The sequence below is a fragment of the Echinops telfairi genome, unplaced genomic scaffold (genome assembly GCF_000313985.2).
Source record: "Echinops telfairi isolate 266 unplaced genomic scaffold, ASM31398v2 ScPeMD7_25;HRSCAF=90, whole genome shotgun sequence".
NCBI classification, from domain to species: Eukaryota; Metazoa; Chordata; class Mammalia; order Afrosoricida; family Tenrecidae; genus Echinops; species Echinops telfairi.
The window spans coordinates 33,384,270-33,402,164 of record NW_022103922.1 but is presented as its reverse complement, the minus strand read 5'-3'; the positions used below and the strand labels follow the sequence as shown (position 1 = coordinate 33,402,164).

At 56.1% G+C, this 17,895-nt stretch overlaps 3 protein-coding genes across 4 annotated transcripts in view; 2 read left to right on the top strand and 1 right to left on the bottom strand.

The window, feature by feature from the left end:
* Nucleotides 1–2,327: 2,327 nt before the first annotated feature.
* RGP1 (RGP1 homolog, RAB6A GEF complex partner 1) lies at nt 2,328–8,569 on the bottom strand. 2 transcript variants are annotated; one of them, XM_004712408.3, is made up of 9 exons: nt 8,497–8,569; nt 7,990–8,123; nt 7,466–7,602; nt 6,963–7,046; nt 6,698–6,847; nt 6,341–6,487; nt 5,994–6,121; nt 5,620–5,809; nt 2,328–5,148 (listed from the first exon to the last, which is right to left on the bottom strand). In XM_004712408.3, the coding sequence occupies exons 2-9, from the start codon at nt 8,103–8,105 to the stop codon at nt 4,925–4,927; spliced, it is 1,176 nt and encodes a 391-aa protein (XP_004712465.1). In that variant the 5' UTR covers nt 8,106–8,123; nt 8,497–8,569; the 3' UTR covers nt 2,328–4,924. The 2 variants fall into 2 exon arrangements, with proteins under 2 accessions (XP_004712465.1, XP_045145217.1); XM_045289282.1 differs by having other exon boundaries at nt 6,963–7,043.
* LOC101655378 (microseminoprotein, prostate associated) lies at nt 3,735–4,783 on the top strand. The gene is made up of 3 exons (XM_004712407.2): nt 3,735–3,864; nt 4,084–4,192; nt 4,514–4,783. Exons 1-3 carry the CDS (start codon nt 3,735–3,737, stop codon nt 4,695–4,697), a joined length of 423 nt encoding a protein of 140 aa, XP_004712464.1. The 3' UTR covers nt 4,698–4,783.
* A 244-nt stretch (nt 8,570–8,813) lies between the features above and the next one.
* GBA2 (glucosylceramidase beta 2) overlaps nt 8,814–17,895 on the top strand; it is a 10,958-nt gene continuing 1,876 nt past the window's right edge. The window contains exons 1-13 of the mRNA XM_030885356.2: nt 8,814–9,490; nt 12,348–12,439; nt 12,588–12,703; nt 14,849–15,067; nt 15,415–15,654; nt 15,849–15,951; nt 16,107–16,260; nt 16,348–16,473; nt 16,678–16,850; nt 17,086–17,190; nt 17,352–17,459; nt 17,545–17,696; nt 17,804–17,895. The exon at nt 17,804–17,895 is cut by the window's right edge and continues 8 nt beyond it. Of these exons, the coding sequence (XP_030741216.1) occupies nt 9,177–9,490; nt 12,348–12,439; nt 12,588–12,703; nt 14,849–15,067; nt 15,415–15,654; nt 15,849–15,951; nt 16,107–16,260; nt 16,348–16,473; nt 16,678–16,850; nt 17,086–17,190; nt 17,352–17,459; nt 17,545–17,696; nt 17,804–17,895 (1,994 nt within the window). The 5' untranslated portion in view covers nt 8,814–9,176. The remainder of the gene's footprint in view (nt 9,491–12,347; nt 12,440–12,587; nt 12,704–14,848; nt 15,068–15,414; nt 15,655–15,848; nt 15,952–16,106; nt 16,261–16,347; nt 16,474–16,677; nt 16,851–17,085; nt 17,191–17,351; nt 17,460–17,544; nt 17,697–17,803) is intronic.

Genomic DNA, 17,895 nt, shown 5'->3' with positions numbered 1-17,895 from the left:
CCGAAGCCCACCCCAACCCCCTACCCTCCACCTGCCTGCCTGCCTGCCTCGGTTTCAGTGCTGCTGGCTAATCTCAAAGTTGTCCTGGAGTTCATCTTGCTTGGATCCACAATCAACGCTCATGGAAGCAGCACTGGAGACCAATTGGCACATCGTATTAGGTAAATCTGCTGCACAAGACCTCTTTAAAGTGCTGACAAGCAAGGAAGGGGGAATAAGGTGCACCTGACCCAAGCCATGGCATTTTCTTTTTTTTTTTATTGCCATGACATTTTCAGTTGCCTCATATGCATGTGAAAGTTGGGCACTGAATAAGGGAGACAGAGGAGAATTCGACGCATTCGAACTATGGTGTTAGTGACGAACATTGAAAAGTACCAGGGGCTGCCAAAAGAACACAGATCTGTCTTGGGACCACAGCCAGACAGCTCCTTAGAAGCAAGGATGGAGACTTCATCACCCACACACACATTGGACATGTCATCAGGAGAGAGCCGTCCCTGGAGTAGGGCAGCATGCTGGCTAAGGCGGAGGAGCAGAGAAAAGAGGGAGTCCCTGAACAAGATGGATTGGCACAGTGTCTGCGTGCGACAAAGGGCTCAAAAGTAAGAACAATTGTGAGGATGGCCCAGGACTGGGTGGCATTTCTCACAGTTGAGCATACGGTCGGTCACTAGTAGTTAGAATTAACTCAATGGTACCGAACAAACTTGCTTCTGTCATCATCACCTAACCGCCCCATCCCCGACCATCACCTTCTACCACCACCACCTTCATGCTCAATAATAGCTTCCTATGCTCACTGTCCCCCAGATAGTCTATGGCCCAGCCATCCAGGGTGCTGAACCCTTCTTCAGGCAGGCAGCTGAAAAGCCACTGACCACTAGGACTTCTGGGTCCTTGTCCTGGACAGCTCTTCGAATCCACCTACTTCAGGCAAGAGGAGGCTAAGGCCATATGCCCTGCTCCCCACCAGCCAGCAAGAGGGAGCCTTGTTACAAGGGCATTTGGTCGTTTGGTTCTGGTACTCCGAAATGGCAAGGGGTTCAGACCACACCGGGACGAATCTCTAATACATTCTGAATCTCCATCCACATAAGCTGCCTCCTGGAAGCGGGTAGTTAAGCCGTTTGGGATGGAGCCCTGGTGGTGTAGCGGTTTGCACATTACACCAGGTCAGCAGTTAGAAACCACTAGTTTTAAGAGAAAAGATGAGGCTTCCGACGTCTGTGGAGTTGGTCTCAAAAACCCACAGGGGCGGTTCTACCCTGTCCCATGAGCTCGCTATGAATTGGCATCGTGTCAGCCTGAGTTTGGTGTTTTGTTGTTTACTATAAAGGGGTTTCTGAAAGGTTAACAGCTTCAAGTCATTTTATCTGATGCACTGACAGCAGAGAGTATGTGGGACTGGCCACCACTAAGGAATAATGGAATAAATGCCAAGTGACTGCACCCTGTGAATAATAGCTGAAACACAGCTCTTTGAAGTGCATTAAAGTGACACAAAAAAAAAAATCAAAATTCCCACTGGTACAGGTCTTATACCAAACTGATGGCTACTATCAGTGGGCAGAGTCCCAGGTAGGGTGGGAAGAAATGGAGATCTCTAGAAAGCCCTAGCTTTGAAACTCCAGGGGAGGCGTGAGGGTATTGAAGAGTTGGTTAGCCCACTGTTTCTCCAACCAGACACTCAGATTTTCAAGGATACAAGGGCCAAAACAAACATTCTCTTGAAGTTATTTGTATTTATAGAAGGTGGCAGGGGTGACATGGGGCATGGGGGTAATGGGGCAGCCTCTGAAAGGACTCTCAGCTGCGCGCAGTGTCTGTCATTCCAACAAATCACAGCAACTAATCTTTTCTTTTTAAATCATTTTAAACAGCTTTTATATATAACATTCCATTCATCAATTGTATCAAGTATGTTTGTACATACGTTGCCATCATTTCCAAAACATTTTCTACTCGAGCCCTTGATATAAGCTCCTCTTTTTCACCTCCCTCCGCCACCCTCGTGAATCCTTGATCAATTAAATATTGTTATTATTTCGTATCTTACACTGTCCATTGTCTCCCTTCACCCACATTTGTGTTATTTGTCCCCTTTGGAAGGGGGTTATATATCCAACCTTGTGATGGGTTCCCCTTTCCCCCTCCCTGACTATCCCCCTACCCTCATGATATCCCAGCCATCTAAGCAAATAAGCTTACATGGAAGAAGCATATCAGCCTGTGTGATCATGAGGTGTCTATGGGATCAGGTATCAAAAGATCCAAAACAAAAACAAACAACTATATCGATGCAAACGAGGGGGGTTGGAGTGGAGACCCAAAGCCCATCTGTAGACAATCGGATATCCCCCCACAGAAGGGTTATAAGGAAGGGATGATTCAACCAAGGTGTTGTATCACACCGACCAATCACACATCAATCCTCTGATTCCTGAATGCTCCCCAGCCCACAATCACCACCACGACCCAGTTCTACCTCACAAATCTGGCTAGACCAGAGAGCACACAATGGTACAGATAAGAGCTCTGGACACATGGGATTCAGAACAGATAAACCCTTTAGGAACGGTAGTGGGAGTAGCAACTAATCTTTTCAGAGGTTTGCATGCCAGAGATGGTGCTGAGAACATTACCTGGATTCTCCCACTGAATCCTCATAACAACCCCCTGAGTGGATGTTATTATCTGCATTGCTCAAGGTAAGGAAATAGGCTTAGAGAGCTGAAGTGCCTTGCCCAAGACTGCATAGCTGGTAAGAAGCATCAGGATCTGCATCTAAGTCACCTGACTCCACAGCCTATGCTCTGAATCACCCATATCTTGAGGTCCTGCAGAACCTTGGGGAAGCTCAGTGGAGATCAGAGGATACATTCCTAAGAGCTCAGTCCGTCCTGTAGAGGAAGAGGAGCACATCTGAGACATAGGGTGGCGCCTTTCCCACTAGGAGGTTGGCAGGAGACGCTCCTCTCTGAGAGGGAGGGCAGAACTGCCCCCCACTCCAGGCATGGGTTTGCATCTGCTGTAGGTATTGGGGTGACGAGCAGTGTTACTTCCCTGTGGGGTACCTGCAGAAGACACCCCTCCCTATCTAAGAGGGACAACCCTGACTCCAGGATGCATCAAGGAGCCCCCGCCCCCACTCCAGGTGCCTGTTCCCTCTCCTGGAGCGGCTGGCTGTCGCACCCCACTTCAGCGCCTTGGTTTGGCTGGGGCACAGGATTAGCCATCCCCAGGAAATGCCTCCCTCCGGTCCAGGCAGGGATCCCAGCACACACACCCCTGGAGTTTAAGGGGGGGGGTCGGGGAAGGAGGGTAGTGGAATGCTTCCTCCTCTCCAGCCAGGGAAGAGATCTGGGGACCACCTGGGGGCCCTCACCCCTCCCCACGCCTTGCTGGGGAAGTGCCCGGCCCAGAGCCCCTTCCATGGCCACCACCCTCCTGCTAGCTATGCTGGGGCATGAATCAGCGCTCACAGCTTGTTAAAGCGAGACCTCTTGTTTTCGTGCCCTCACCTCAGGAAACAGAGTTACAGCGTTTCCAGCTCTGCTCAGCAGGGGGCCAGGGTCCTCACCCTATAAACATCACCAGGCCGGGGAGAGCAGAGGGCACTGAGAAGGTGTGAGACAGGAGCCCGGGACAGGAAGAGAGAAGCTCAAAGAGAGAAACCAAGACAAGCCCCGGAGACAGAGGCCCGAAGGTTCCAGAGCGCCCGTGCTGCGGGAATGGCCCTGAGGATGCTCTGGGCAAGACAGGCCCAGGGGCCCCTGGGAGGCCAGGGGGTCCTCTGCTTGCTGATCTCACTGCTCCTCCAGCACCCAGGAGTCCACAGCAAGTGCTACTTCCAGGCGCAAGGTAACCCTAGGGGGTCGAGGCGGCAAGAAAGGACAAAGGCGCGGGGTGCGTATGTGTGTGTGTGCTTGTGTGTGATGGTGCGGTGCTGGCATGTCCTCGCTAAATCAGAAAAGGAAAACTCAACAGGAGTGTGCCCCCAATGCTCTTCCACCTCAGACCTAAAGGGTTTCTGTCTGCCCCCCACACCCTGCCACACTAACATGTCCCCTTCTTCCCTAGCCCCCTGCCAGTATGAGGGGAAATATTTTACCCTGGGCGAATCCTGGCTCGGCAAGGACTGTTTCCACTGCACCTGTCTGCACCCGGTCGGCGTGGGCTGCTGTGACATGTGAGTGGCATGAGTGACCGAGGGCTGGCAGGGAGGAACTAGATGGCAGAAGAGTAGCATGAGGTGAGCCACACCTGGAGGTACCAGCAAGAGTGCGGATTTGGGTGACAAAGTGAGGGAGGTAAGGGTGTGTCTTCCAGGTAAACAATCCTGTGATATCATCATGAGTCCATAAAGGGAAAGTTAGAGCTGAGTGAGGGGTGGGGGACAGCAAAGAAGTAGTGAAGGAAGATGTCAGGGGAATGCTGGGAGCGTGATGTGGGGCAGGGCAAGAGGGCCCTCCACTCTGTTGACTCCCTGCCCCCTCCTTTGGTTCCATAGATCCCAGCACCCCATCGACTTCCCTGCTGGATGTGAGGTGCGTCAAGAGGCAGGAACCTGCCAATTCTCCCTGGTGCAAAAGGCGGACCCTCGGCTGCCCTGCAAAGGGGGCGGGCCCAACCCAGAGTGGGGCTCGGCTAACAATCCTGATCCCGGGGCTCCTGCCCTTCCCCGCTCCAGCTAGACTCCACAGAGCCCCCTTCTGCTGACGCCCCACTGCTACTGCTGCCACTTCCAGAGAGACCACTAGCAGCTGCCAGTTGTTCCTGACTCAATAAACAAATACTACAGCTGAAAGTCTGCCTCTGATTGTCCATGCCCCTGGGCCCCCAGTGGGAAAGGCGGGCCCTGCTAAGAGTCCAGAGGCTCGGGGCTCAGAATCTTGAAGATCATTGGGCAGCTGGGCCCATGTCAGATGGTTATGGTGCTGGTGCTGGGGCCGGGGGCAGCATAGGAAGCCAGGGTGGGACTGGTGGGTAGCACCTTGATGGGGAGGTCCCAGCTGAAGGTGTCCACGGGTACTTGCTCAGGCCCCGTCCAGGTGGCAGGCTCAGACTGTTCCATGGGGGGTAGGAGCACCAAACCTGGTTCTCGGGATGTGACAAATTCAAAATGCAATCGCCACTTCAGGGACACTGGAGGTCGGGGGGAGAGTTGGGGGAGAGACATCAGTAAAGGCATTAGAAGACAGCAGGAGTAATAGCCCACGACAGGATGTAGCCGTATGCAATGACTGAGAAACTGTTCTCAGGAAGGGAGCAGGGAGCTGGGATCAAGGGTTTTTCCTGAGGACTCTTGTATATTAGCCAGAGAAGCGAGACAAGGCACGCAGGGTCAACCCCAGAGAGGGACTGTCATGACTAGGCAGCCAAAGGGCTGGGAGTCACCAGATCAGTGCATCACAAGGTTCCCAACAGGGAGGGGTGAGCAAGGAGATGGGCTTAGGGGGTCGGTATGTCGAGGTAACAGCAGAAGTTGAAGTAAGGTTTCAGAAAGAGGCCAGGTGTAGGTATGTCCAGAGCACGTTCAGGCTCCGGAGACATTGCATTCTAAGCATGCACAGCCTGTGCCGCCTTCCCTCACCCCCACAATCATCAGGGTCTCACCAATAGCTGTGTAGAAGCCTGGGGTAGAGCTGAGAGGGATGGGGAGGGAGAAGCTGGTTCTGGTGGTATGCAGGCAGGACTCCTGGTGCCGGGCATGAGTCACATGGGACACAGAAGGGGCACCTCCCGCCCCGCGCCGTCGTTGGTACTCAGGCTGTACCCGCTCCTCGGTCTGTAAACTTACTGAAAACTGGGAGCAAGGTTGCAGGCATTTAGAAGTGCTACCTGTAGCGAGAGGGCAGCCCAACCTCAAGCCACTTAACCCATGAAAGGGTCACTTCTACATCTACCCCCTCTTCATGCAGGTTCTTCTTCTAGGACCTCCATCCTAGCCCTCCAGACCTGGTGCCCCAGCAGCCCCTTGCCACTCTCACCTGCAAACAAGCTACGGTGCCTTCCCCTAAGTCCAACGTCCCCACCACATCCTCGCCAAGTCTGTAGACAGATTTGAAGATGCCAAAGGTCCCAACTTTGCCTCGGCCATCACTGATGTTGTACAGATCTGGGCAGAATGAGAAGCTGTAAGCCTGGAATCCACACTGGCAAATGGCCGAGACTGAAAACTGGGGCTGAAGGTGGGGTGTTTCTTTCTCATGCAATGTGAGAGGTCAGTGAGCACTCGCTGATGAATGCAGGGGTTAGGAGACTGTGTCCCTGAGACAGAAAGGCCATGGGGAGGGGGGAGAGGGAGGGGGGAGGGCCACTTGGAAAGGATGCTCACGGAGGCTGCGGCAGGATGTGGCGGCCATGAGGCGCTCCCCAGCCAACTCGGCAAGCCACGAATCCTTCTTCCCACCTTCATCCTCCTCCAGGAATGGACTGGATGGGGCCACAGCCTCATCCTGGGGAAACCGGAGATCCTGAAGGCCTAGGGAGAGAATGAGGGGAGAGGGCCAGAAGCCAGAATGGAGGTTCGGATTTTAGATTACAACCCAAGAGGGGTGAGAGTATGGAGGGCACCTCCCCAGTACCTTCATGAAGACCAGAAAACACCTCTTGATCCGCTCACAAGCCGCCTAGGATCATTTCTGCTTCCGTGAGCCTCCCCTAACCCTTCCCTCGGGGACTCCTTACTTACCAGTCAGCACAAGTACCCTCAGAGGGACCCTGAGTAAAGTGATGGGGGAGTTGACACGCTGGCAGCCAATGGTCAGTTTGTAGACGTACTTGACTGACTGGCCCCGAAAGGAGGGTGGTCCCTCTATGGGCAGGACTTCACTGTAGGAGTCTGGTTGGGAAGCAGGTAGTCAGGGCAGGCAGGGGAGTTCTCCCTCCAGGAGACTTAGAAGTCAGTAGGGGTGTGGTGGGAGGTGGGGGGTGGGGTGGGGGGGACAACCACTCACATGATTTGGACTCTCCAGGCTCTAGCCGCAAATCACAGAAGAGGATTTTCGGTGGAGTGGAAAGAATACATTGACCCCTCTCTCCTAAAAGAGACACTCACTCAAAAACCCAAACTCATAGGAGCAGAACTGCCCCTGGGGATTTCCAGATGGCAACTCTTTGCAGGAACTGGTGGTTCCGAACTGCTGACCTTGCTATCAGCAGCCCAATACGTAATGCCCCCAGGACCCCTTAAAAGAGATAAAGGAAGATGGAAATGCAATGACTCTGTCTTCCAGAACTGGGCCAGGCAAGTGGGCTTTGAAGGCTGCAAACAAAGGACAGCCCGAGCAAGGCGACCCTTCTTTTCCTGGTGTGAGCGATCTTAGACCCCTAAAGGAGCCACTTCATTGCCCCCCCATACCCACTGGGACAGGAACCATAATGGCCCACAGGAACCATATGACCAGTCCACTAGAGGCTGAAGCGCCGCCTCTCCACCCCCAAAGGCAACATCTCTAACCTCGGTGTGGGAGGAAGACCGTCTGGCTCTCGGGCTGGACCTCTGGTTGGTTCGAGTCCGGGGGTGGCAGTGCCACGCGGCTCTCACTGGCATGGAACTGACAGTGGATCTGTGCACTGGCCCAGGCCAGAGCCTCACTATGGAGAGAGGAAAAGGGGCGCGGGAGGGGTGGTCTTTGACTTCACAAGTGCTCTCCCAACCCCCTCCCACACTTTTGGGGGACACCTAGATGAGCAGACAGTGCTAGCGATCAGAGAGCGTAGAACCCGAGGAGAAACCACTCAACAGAGAGAAGTATGCAACTGTATGTGAATGGCATGGGCCTGGGGGAAGGAGGGCTCTGCCGTTGGTCCATCAGTCCGTACATCCCAATCAGCTCCACAGCCCTTTCCTACAAGTAAATCAGCAAGCAGGCGGGGGCCACGGGTGTAGCTACTGGACACCTGGAACCCCAGCCTGGCACGAGAGACCCCAGGCTCCCTCCCGGAAGGACCACCTTCTTCATTCAGTACCGGTATCCGCACCTGGATGCAGAAGTGGCCGTGGGGGGCAGGGGGTTGGTAACGGTCACCACACATTCCAGCGCCTCCCCCGCCAGAAACACAGGCCCCCGGCTCAGCTCTGCTACCACTTCGATCATGGCAGCTCCGCATCGGATCTAGAGAACCCGGGGGTCCCCGGTCGCAGGTCAGCACCGCTGGCCGCACGAGACCAGCGACTGCGGTCAGTAGCTGCTCGGTGAGACCAGAGGAGGCCGGTGGTCAGCACCGCGCTGCCGGTGGGGCGGGGGGCGAGCGGCTGGGCGCCTCCGGTGGCAGATGGGACTCACTCGGAGGGGAGAAGCGTCGCTCGAAGGCCCAGACCCCCGGCCCCGGCCAGTGGGGAGCTCCAGCCGGCCTCCGCCCCCTCCCTAAAGGCTCCCCGTCCCCGCCCCGGGCCATGGCGCCCGTCCGCTCGCGCCCCGACGCCAGGCACCTCGCACGGTCGAAACTGGGGGAGGGGGGAGGTGTCTCGGCCCGCGAAACCCTCACCTGCGCGCCCCTCCAGGGCCCGGCCAGGTGCGCGGCGAAGCCCCGGTGTAGACGACGCGTGAGGCGGGACTTCCCTTCGGCACCCCCACGGAGCCCCTTCCGGCCGGAAGCGCCCAGCTGGCCCGGCCGGAAGGGACTCGAGTGGTCTCGGCGCCTTGGGTCACCCTCCCCCGGGCCGGGGGCCGGGCTCGGGCTCGGCCGCAGAGCGCGGCGGGGGGGGCCCGGCGCCCAGCCCTGGGGGCGTCTGCTGGCTGCTCGGGGACCGGGCCGCCGCGGCCCCCGCTCTCCCCGGCCGGCCCCGGGGGCGGTGCCTTGCGGGCTGGCCCCGGGACTCCTCCCCTCTCCGTGCGCCCAGCCGCCCTTTGGCCGGGCGCTGGGATCACCGCGGCCCAATGACGACGAGGCCCGACCCTTCCCGCCCAGGATCCGGAGAGACAACCGAGGGACAGCCCGGGGCGACTTCATTGCTGCTGCTGCTGCCGCCGCCGCTGCAGCCACCTCGCCTCGGCTCTGCGGCGGCACCGGCTCACCTCCTCGCTTCCGAGCTCCCTGCCATCCGGGACGGCACCTGACTGCGACCGGCGTTGCTTTCTGGACTTGGCCAGCCAGATACTTTGTTCCAGAGAGCGCAGGACCCGGGGCCATCGAGGTCGTGGGGACCCAGGATACAGGAAACAAATATGGAAACCGGCCTCCCGGCCTCGGGGCAGACCGGCTGCACCAAGGGGGAACCGCAGGTTGGCTGCCTGGAAGATACCGGGGGCGCTGAGGCTGCGCACCTTGCAGTTGGGGAGAACGCCGAAGACACTCGGCCCCAGGATGCGAACCATGGGCAGCTGATGGCTTCCTATGAGGGCAAAGCTAGAGGCTACCAGGTGCCCCCTTTTGGCTGGCGCATCTGCCTCGCTCATGAGTTTACAGAGAAGAGGAAACCCTTACAAGCCAACAACATCTCGCTAAGCTACAAGATAAAGCATGTGGGCATGGGCTTGAGGTGAGTGGACCCCAGTGCTCATAAGACCTTTGGCGTCACTTTGTACCAGCACAAGACTCCCAGTAGAGATGGCAAGGCCTTGGTGAGAAGACAGATGGGCCCCTGTCCAGGTCAAGGGACCCCCAGCCCCAGGATATTCTAGGCCCTGTGGTGTGGGGTGGTGAGACCAGATCACTTGTCTTTGCAGTGCCTTCTTCCCTCCATTTTCTTTTCTGCTGAACAGAGCTTGCCTCCAGTCTATCCCATTTAGGTTCCCTTCTGTACCTCTCTCTTGAGGATTAGCTATGCTTTGTGGCAAGGCAGGACAAGCTAGTGTGGCTGTAGCCGTTCGGACACAATGTTACTTTCCTTGGGAGGGAGCGTTTCTCAGATTCCCTGGGCTTCTAGGGCAGGCAACAGGCAGGCAGGCAGGCGTTGTGCCTCATGCGAGCCCACCACGGCTTTCTTCAAGCTTTTCTGTAGGGAGTGGGTGCAGGTCTCTAAAGAGACGGTCGGTGGTGAGCAGAGGCCACCCCTTGGGTGGAATAGATCATCCGGATATAAAAAAACAAAGCTGATTTCTCACCAGATAGATGCCACCATAGGTGCCCCCCGCCCCCAGAACCCTTGCAAAGTCTTTCAGAGCTTGCCCTGATTCCCCCTCTCCAGAGTGGCTGACACCCCTAGAACTTGGCCTAAGCTGTAGAACCTCTCTAGATGCCGCCAGATAGATCCTCACCAAGACCAGCGGAGGGGGAGGCAGGTAGAGCAAGTAGCTGTAAAGATGGAAAGCATCGCCCTGAGGCAGGGCACACGCTGAGAAGGCCACAGCACTGACCGCCTCTAACCTAAGGTGGGGGGTGGAGGGGGTGCTTTCACTGCTCCAGTGCGCTCCCAGCCCTCCGCAGTAAGAAGGGCCAGTGGCACCCAAATGCCCTGCTCCTTTGCCAGTTCCTGTATGTGGCCTGGGCCAGAGGAAACCATCTCGCTGGGTTCCTCCTGACACCGGCCCAACCGACACTAAGTCCTAAGCCTTGGGGGAATGAAGACAGACCTCGGGGCCCAGAGTCAGAGCAGTACAATGGGGTCTACATGGTGGAGACAAGGAGGTCAAGAACTGGTGGGCACCAAGCTAACCTCAGCTCCTGAATATGAACTGAGTCATGGGGGCCTGAAGCTGTGCCCAGTCCCCTGGACTTGGCTCCCCATGCCAGCTGAGGGTGGGGGGTGACTGGCATAGGGCTTTAGGAATGGGATGAGGCCTTGCACTGAGGTGAGAACCGGGTGAGACACGGGAGAATGCTGAAGGCTAATCCTGAGTCGAGGCTGCAGTTACCGAGTAGGCCAGGAATGGGCAGCTGCTAAGTTAGGAGTGTTTACTTGGGTAGAAGACTCTTAAGAGGGAGCTGAGGTGGGGCTGGGGGTGGGGGCACACCGACACTTCTCAGGCCATGGTGGGGCAGAACTCAACTTTGTTCTCCTCCAGCCAGGAGCCCTTCAGTCAGACCCTACTGAGTGCTTATTCTAGACACCTCGCTTCGGCCGCCTTCATAGCTGGCATTCCTTCTCCCAAGCGGACCTAGTCCCCGCTGTGCTCTTCCTGGATCCCAGTTTCAAAGTCCAGCAGCCTCAGAGCTGCCAGAGGACCTTCATATCATCCTGTCTCCCCACCTGCCCTCTCTACCCCAGAACCCACCTCCATTCCAATGTAAAAGGGAAAAAAACAGTTCCCTCCCCCTTGCCCCTTCTTTCATTTCATTTGTAAATTCAAAGTGGGCTTACTGGTTGCAGACCATGCGGCCTGCCCTGGGAGCTGTCTGTGTCACTGTCCCTTTCCTCGAACCTACAAGTACGCCAGGTGCATGTGAGGAATGTGAAATCAGATGGCAGGTCTGACTGGGCTGTGGCAAGAACAGGAAAACAATGGGGTTTCCAGAAGGCTTTATTAGGGGGCTATGGAAGCATAAGGTGGCATAGTGGTTATGAGTTGGGCTGCGATCTGTAGGGTCGGCAGTTCGAAACCACCACCAGCCCCTCCTTGGGAGAAAGATGGGGCTTTCTACTCCTGTAAACAGTTATAGTCACACACACAAAAAAACCAGTTACAATCTGGGAAACTCCTGGGACAGTTCTACCCTGTCCTATAGGGCCGCTGTGAGTCAGCATCAATGGCAGTGAGTTTGGTTTTTTGGTGAGAGTTGAATCAGAGGAAATACCCCTAAATCAGTGGTTCTCAACCTTCTAATGCCATGACCCTTTAATAACGTCCCTCATGTTGTGGTGACCCTCAACCATAAAATTATTTTGTTGCTACTTCATAACTGTCATTTTACTTCTGTGATGAATCGGGCAACCCCTGTGAAAGGATCATCCAACCACAAAGGGGTCGTGACCCACCGATTGAGAACCACTGCCCTAAATGTAAAGAGTGGTTGTCTGGATGAGATTCCCCATGCCCCTCCTTGGCATATTCTCTAAACTGTTACCTCTGAAAATTGGGAGTGGGGCAGGAAATGAACCTTTTTAAAAGGTGACAGCTCTCTGCCTGTGGAGGATTGGTCACGCCAACTTAGAAGCAGAACTTGGCCCTGTCAGTGACTTAGACAAGAGCTCCTAGCGCGGACTCAAGCAGTGGTAGTGGAGTTGGGCAAAGGGGAAATTGAGCCACTGTCCTGAGGAGAGAGGACAAACAATGACAGCGCCACTGTGAGCTGCTGTGACAGGAGCGATGAAGGGACAATGAACTGGAGAGATCAAGAAGAGGACAGGTCTGGAAGAGGAGGTGATGGGCCTTCCGGCCATTTATCGAGAGGTAACAGGTGCATGTGAGGCACCAGCCACCTGCCTCCTAACCGCTACACCGTTTCTTGCTCCTCAGGTACATTCATTGGTGGTACCGGAAGACTCAGGTGGAGAAGAAGATACCGTTCATTGACATGTTCAATTCTGTGCCCTTGAGACAGATCTATGGTGAGCCTCACCCCAGCTCTGCCCTGCTCAGGCGGGGTTGCCCTCCAGGTCAGCCAGAGTGGGGAACCCCCTTTATGGTCCAGAAAGTGAAGATCAGGTTCTGTTTTTGCTTCCCACCCCCACTAACCATTCTGATTTCTCTCTGCAGGTTGTCCCTTGGGTGGCATCGGGGGAGGTACTATTACCCGTGGCTGGAGAGGCCAGTTCTGTCGTTGGCAGCTCAACCCTGGAATGTACCAGCACCAGACAGTCATGGCTGACCAAGTAAGAGCCGGGAGAGGGAGGACCTGCTGAGTCGTGTAGGATGTGGTGGTCAGATGTGTCTGTGCTTCAATAAGAATTTTTATGATGCCTCCCACGGGCCAGCCCTGCATGAGGACTGACAGTAGGAATCAGACCCAGGGCACACGGTTCTGAAGGGAGGAAATAGCCTGGCCACCACACCCTCAGTTTTTCTAGTGACTACCTTCGCTGGCCCACCTCCACCAGCCATAGGGAGTACACAGACTTCCTGGACCACTTAACCTGGCTCATTCGGTAGGACCTTAAAGGGAAACAAACCCCAAGCGTTACAGGTGCATTCAGAGAAAGAATGGATGTATACTTAAGAGCACCTGCTGCCTCTCCAGATTTGCCAACATTCCACCAGAGACCAGCCCTCTGCCAGTGATTACTGGCTCTGAGGGTCTCTCTGGCTGAGAGCCTAGAAAGACCTCTGCCTTCTTCCCTCTTTGGACACTCCCCTTCTGTACCCACCACTCCCTCCTCAGCTCTGGGCCCATGTTTTGTCATATCTTTCTAGTGACCTCCTGTCTGAAGTTGCCCACCAAGTTCCTATTCCCTGTCTGGAAGGATCTCGCTAGCTTTCAGCTCATCTTCAAAGGAAAAATGCTTAGCCAGCCTCGAGTCCAATTAATGACAATGCCCTCCCAGTTGAGGCTTACCAGCCCTACCCAATGCTCCAAGCTTCCTCCCTGGCTCACCTCTTAGGCATCCCATAGGGAATACCCTCTGGAATTGACTCTCCAGTTAAAGTAATAAGGGTAGCTACCATTTATTGCCAGCCCAATGTGCGCTAAGCATTGCCCTGGGTGCTTTTAGCATACTATCTAATTTAAGATCAAAAATAGTCCTACAAAGTCAGGGCCACTATTAGAGCCACCCCACAAAGGAGGAAACAAAGACCTGAGAGGTTTGGCCGTGTGCCTGAGATCACAGAGTTGGTCAGTGGGTAGGTGGGTGCTCCAAAGCCCTTCTCTCTTTGCCTAAGAACCTGTGGGCTCAGCTCTGGTCCACTATTTCAGCAACATGAAAATATACTTTTCTCTCTTCAGTCCAAAGAGCAGACAGTTTGAGCCAAAGGAAAAGATGGCAATCCTGCCTAGGCCCAGCCTTCCAGAAGCTTAAATATGAGCGGAAATAGAGTGTAAGGCCAACTCGGGGCCCAAATGAGAGAGCTGGGTAGTGTCCCGAGGAGAAAGGCATACTGCAGAGTGCCCGTCTGCCCACACACCGCACACCCCAACTCTGCCACGGAGTCCTAGGGGAGAAAGGTGCGCCCCTGAACTAGAAAGGAGCCTAGAGAACAGCAAGGGAGACAGAATGGTGGAAGAAATACCATGTGACTGCAGGGCTGGAGGGGCACTGGGACATCCTGGGGGGGGGGGGAGGAGGAGAACATGGCATTTGACCTAGCCCTTGAAGAGCGATGTTTCAGCAGGTGGCACACCCTCCAACACAAGGCCTAGAGGAGGAAAGGCATCGTGTTGAGGAGCAGTGAGGAGGAGTTGAGAGCTGGCTCTGGGTAGCAAAGGCAGTCATGCTGGGCAGGGAGAGAGCAGGGATCAAGATGGGCCCTTATAAATCAACAGAGACAGCAACTGGATTAATGGCTTCTTGGGGGCTCCGGAGGAGAGGTTGGAGGGGAATGGGGAGCTAATAGCAGTGAACACAAGAAGGACGGAACTGATGGTGGTAATAATGGTACAACTCTTTTTAACATGACTCCACTTTGGAGGTGTGACATGGGAAGGATAGGTCAATCAGAAATAAAAGAAGGGCTGGGAAAGCCAGACAGAAGAGTCCAAGGGTGCCCAGGTGTCACTGGAACCCAAACAGGGACTGACAAACTCTGCTTTGTCTATAAACATAGTCAGTGACATCCAGATGGCAGGGGCATGGAATGCCAGGCATTATGTTGTTAGGGCACTAAGACCCCAGGAGGGGGGAAGGCAGAGGCTGCCTGGGAGATGGATGAATGGAGGGGGAGGCCCCAGGACTTGGCCGTGACTCATCGAGCTTCCGGGCAAAGTCTAGGGGATGACACATCGGAGCTGCAATGGGAGTGATCTTGCAGGGCGGGGTGCCTGTGGGCTACCCCAAGCCAACCGGCCTGCCTGTTTGCTGTAGTTCACAGTGTGCCTGCGGCGGGAAGGGCAGACTGTCTACCAGCAAGTCCTGTCCATGGAGTACCCAAGTGTCCTGCGCAGCTGGAACTGGGGCCTCTGTGGGTTCTTTGCCTTCTACCATGCCCTCTATCCCCGAGCCTGGACGGTCTACCAGCTACCTGGCCAGAATGTCACCCTCACATGCCGTCAAATCACCCCCATCTTACCCCACGATTACCAGGTGAGGCGCCCCCTCTCGGGTCCCCTTACTGCTCACCCCCACCCTTGGATGTATCTTTGCTGGGAATTCCATGACCTGTGAAAGGAGGGAGGTGGGAGCCGTGGGCATTATACTGGTTTCCCAGGTGTGGGGGCTGGTCCTCCACATAACTAGTTTCAGTCCCAATCTCCCGGTAGGCAGCCACCTGAGAAGATGAGGAAATGGGAGTGGACAGCAGAAGAGATTGGGGGCTGTTTCAGTCAGGTCCTCTGGGCCAGAAGGTGGGGCGGGGGGAGAGAGAGAGAGTGTACTGGGGGGGCAGGGGGCTGGCTACACTGAGTATCCCCTGACTGGTCTCTCGCCCCCAGGACAGCAGCCTGCCGGTAGGAGTCTTCGTGTGGGACGTTGAAAATGAAGGGGACGAAGCGCTGGAAGTGTCCATCATGTTCTCCATGCGGAATGGCCTGGGGGGTGGGGATGACGCCCCTGGGGGGTTGTGGAATGAGCCCTTCTGTCTGGAGCGAGATGGGGAAACGGTACAGGGGCTGCTGCTGCATCATCCGACTTTCCCAAACCCCTACACCATGGCTGTGGCTGCACGCCTCACGGTAACAAGCGGGTCTGCCTCCCCCACCTTAGTACCTGAACCCCTCACCTCGCCCTGGCCCTGGGCCTACCTGCACCACGGCCCTTAAACCTCTGGAATCTGGAGACTGGGATTCTGGAGCAGGAGCTGGAGAGTTTGCCCAACTCCAGCATATTTGTGGGGTTCCCCCTCACCGAGTCTTTGGGTCCTTAACAGGCAGATACCACCGTTACCCACGTCACCGCCTTTGACCCCGACAGCACTGGGCAGCAGGTGTGGCAAGATCTACTGCAGGATGGACAGCTGGACTCCCCCGCTGGTGATGGTGGGGTCTGACAGGGAGGTCTGGGAAGAGAGGCGCCCCTGGCTCGGGACAGGGGGGAGGCCTAGGGATGACTAGGGCTGGTTGCCGCGTTAGGGCTTCCAAGTTCTGGGGCTGCAGGGGCTTCTGCTGAATCTTCTGTGTTTTCTCAGGCCCGAGTGCCCCCTCTCACAAAGGAGCCGGTCTCGCCGGGGCAGTGTGTGTTTCGGGGAAGCTGCCTCCGCGAGGCCAATGCCGCCTGGAGTTCTCACTGGCTTGGGACATGCCCAAGATCATGTTTGGAGCCAAGAGCCAGGTCTACTACAGGTGATAAGGTCGAGAAAGTACAAGGATTCCAGGGCCGGGGCTCTAAGCCAGACCCAATGATCTCACTTGGCGCCCCTCTCACTCCAGGTGGTACACAAGATTCTTTGGTCAAGATGGCAATGCAGCCCCCGCCCTTAGCCACTATGCATTGTGCCGCTATGCAGACTGGGAAGAGAGGATCTCAGCTTGGCAGAACCCAATACTGGAGGACAGGTACCTATGGGGTCCCTCTCTTTGACCACCTTGCCTTTCTCGGCACTAACTGACGAGGGCTCCCAATCCACTCTCTAGCCACCAAAATGCCAGAGGATTGTGCCAAGATTGATTCTGCACACACACAACTTGCCCTGAACCCCAGAATCCTGTCCTTTGCTGAGAGGTCCACCCTCAGACCATGCCCTCCTCTTGCCTCCCTAGATCCTTGCCTGCCTGGTACAAATCTGCACTGTTCAATGAACTGTACTTCCTGGCCGATGGAGGCACCGTCTGGCTGGATGTGCCCGAGGACACTCTCCCTGAGGAGCTGGAAGGGAGCATGAGGCAGCTCCGGCCCACGCTTCGAGAGTACGGCCGATTTGGCTACCTTGAGGGTACGGGCTGCTGGGGAGCCTGGGCATGGCAGGGCACGTGCCTGAGGCCGGCTAGTGCCTCGCCGACCACAACTCGGGGTGATGGGTCTCCCTTGGGGCTTTGATGGGGAGGTGGGGGATGGTGTTGACAGGTGACAGTGTCCTACCTCCAATTCTAGGAGACAAGCTAGAGAGGGGAGTTTTGTGGGGGAAGCAGGAGTGCTGGCAACCGTCTCTGCCCCCTCCCCTCCCCCAGGCCAGGAATATCGCATGTACAACACCTACGATGTCCACTTTTACGCGTCCTTCGCCTTGGTCATGCTCTGGCCCAAGCTCGAACTCAGCCTGCAGTATGACATGGGTAAGCGCCCCTCTTGCGCCGTGCCCCCTTCTCCCCACAGGGCTTCCCATTTCCCCTGAACTCGTGGCCACTCAGATCATCCCTCCCTCCACCTTCTCCCAACACACACCTGTGTCCCGCTGACGGGTCGCCTCTGCACCCCTCCTCCGGCTGTCCCCCAGCTCTGGCCACCCTCAGTGAGGACCTGACCCGACGGCGGTACCTGATGAGTGGGCTGACAGCGCCCGTGAAGAGGAGGAATGTCATCCCCCATGACATTGGGGACCCAGGTAGAAGCCCTCCACCCCTCCCCTTCTGCACCCCCCTCCCCTGCCCACCAATGCAAAGGAACCAGGCCCCCCTCCCCTCCCGCAGATGACGAGCCCTGGCTCCGGGTCAATGCGTACTTGATCCATGACACTGCCGACTGGAAGGACCTGAACCTGAAGTTTGTGCTGCAGGTTTATCGGGACTATTACCTGACGGGTGACCTGGACTTCCTGAGGGACATGTGGCCTGTGTGTTTGGTAAGGGGTTCCTGCGGAGCAGAGCGCCCAGCGTGTCAGCGGCACGCCTGGCTGTGGTCCTTTCTGTAGGAGGCGCTGGGTCCTCAGTGAATTGATCCCTTCTGTAGGCCGTGATGGAGTCTGAAATGAAGTTTGACAAGGACCACGACGGGCTCATTGAGAATGGAGGCTATGCAGACCAGACCTATGATGGATGGGT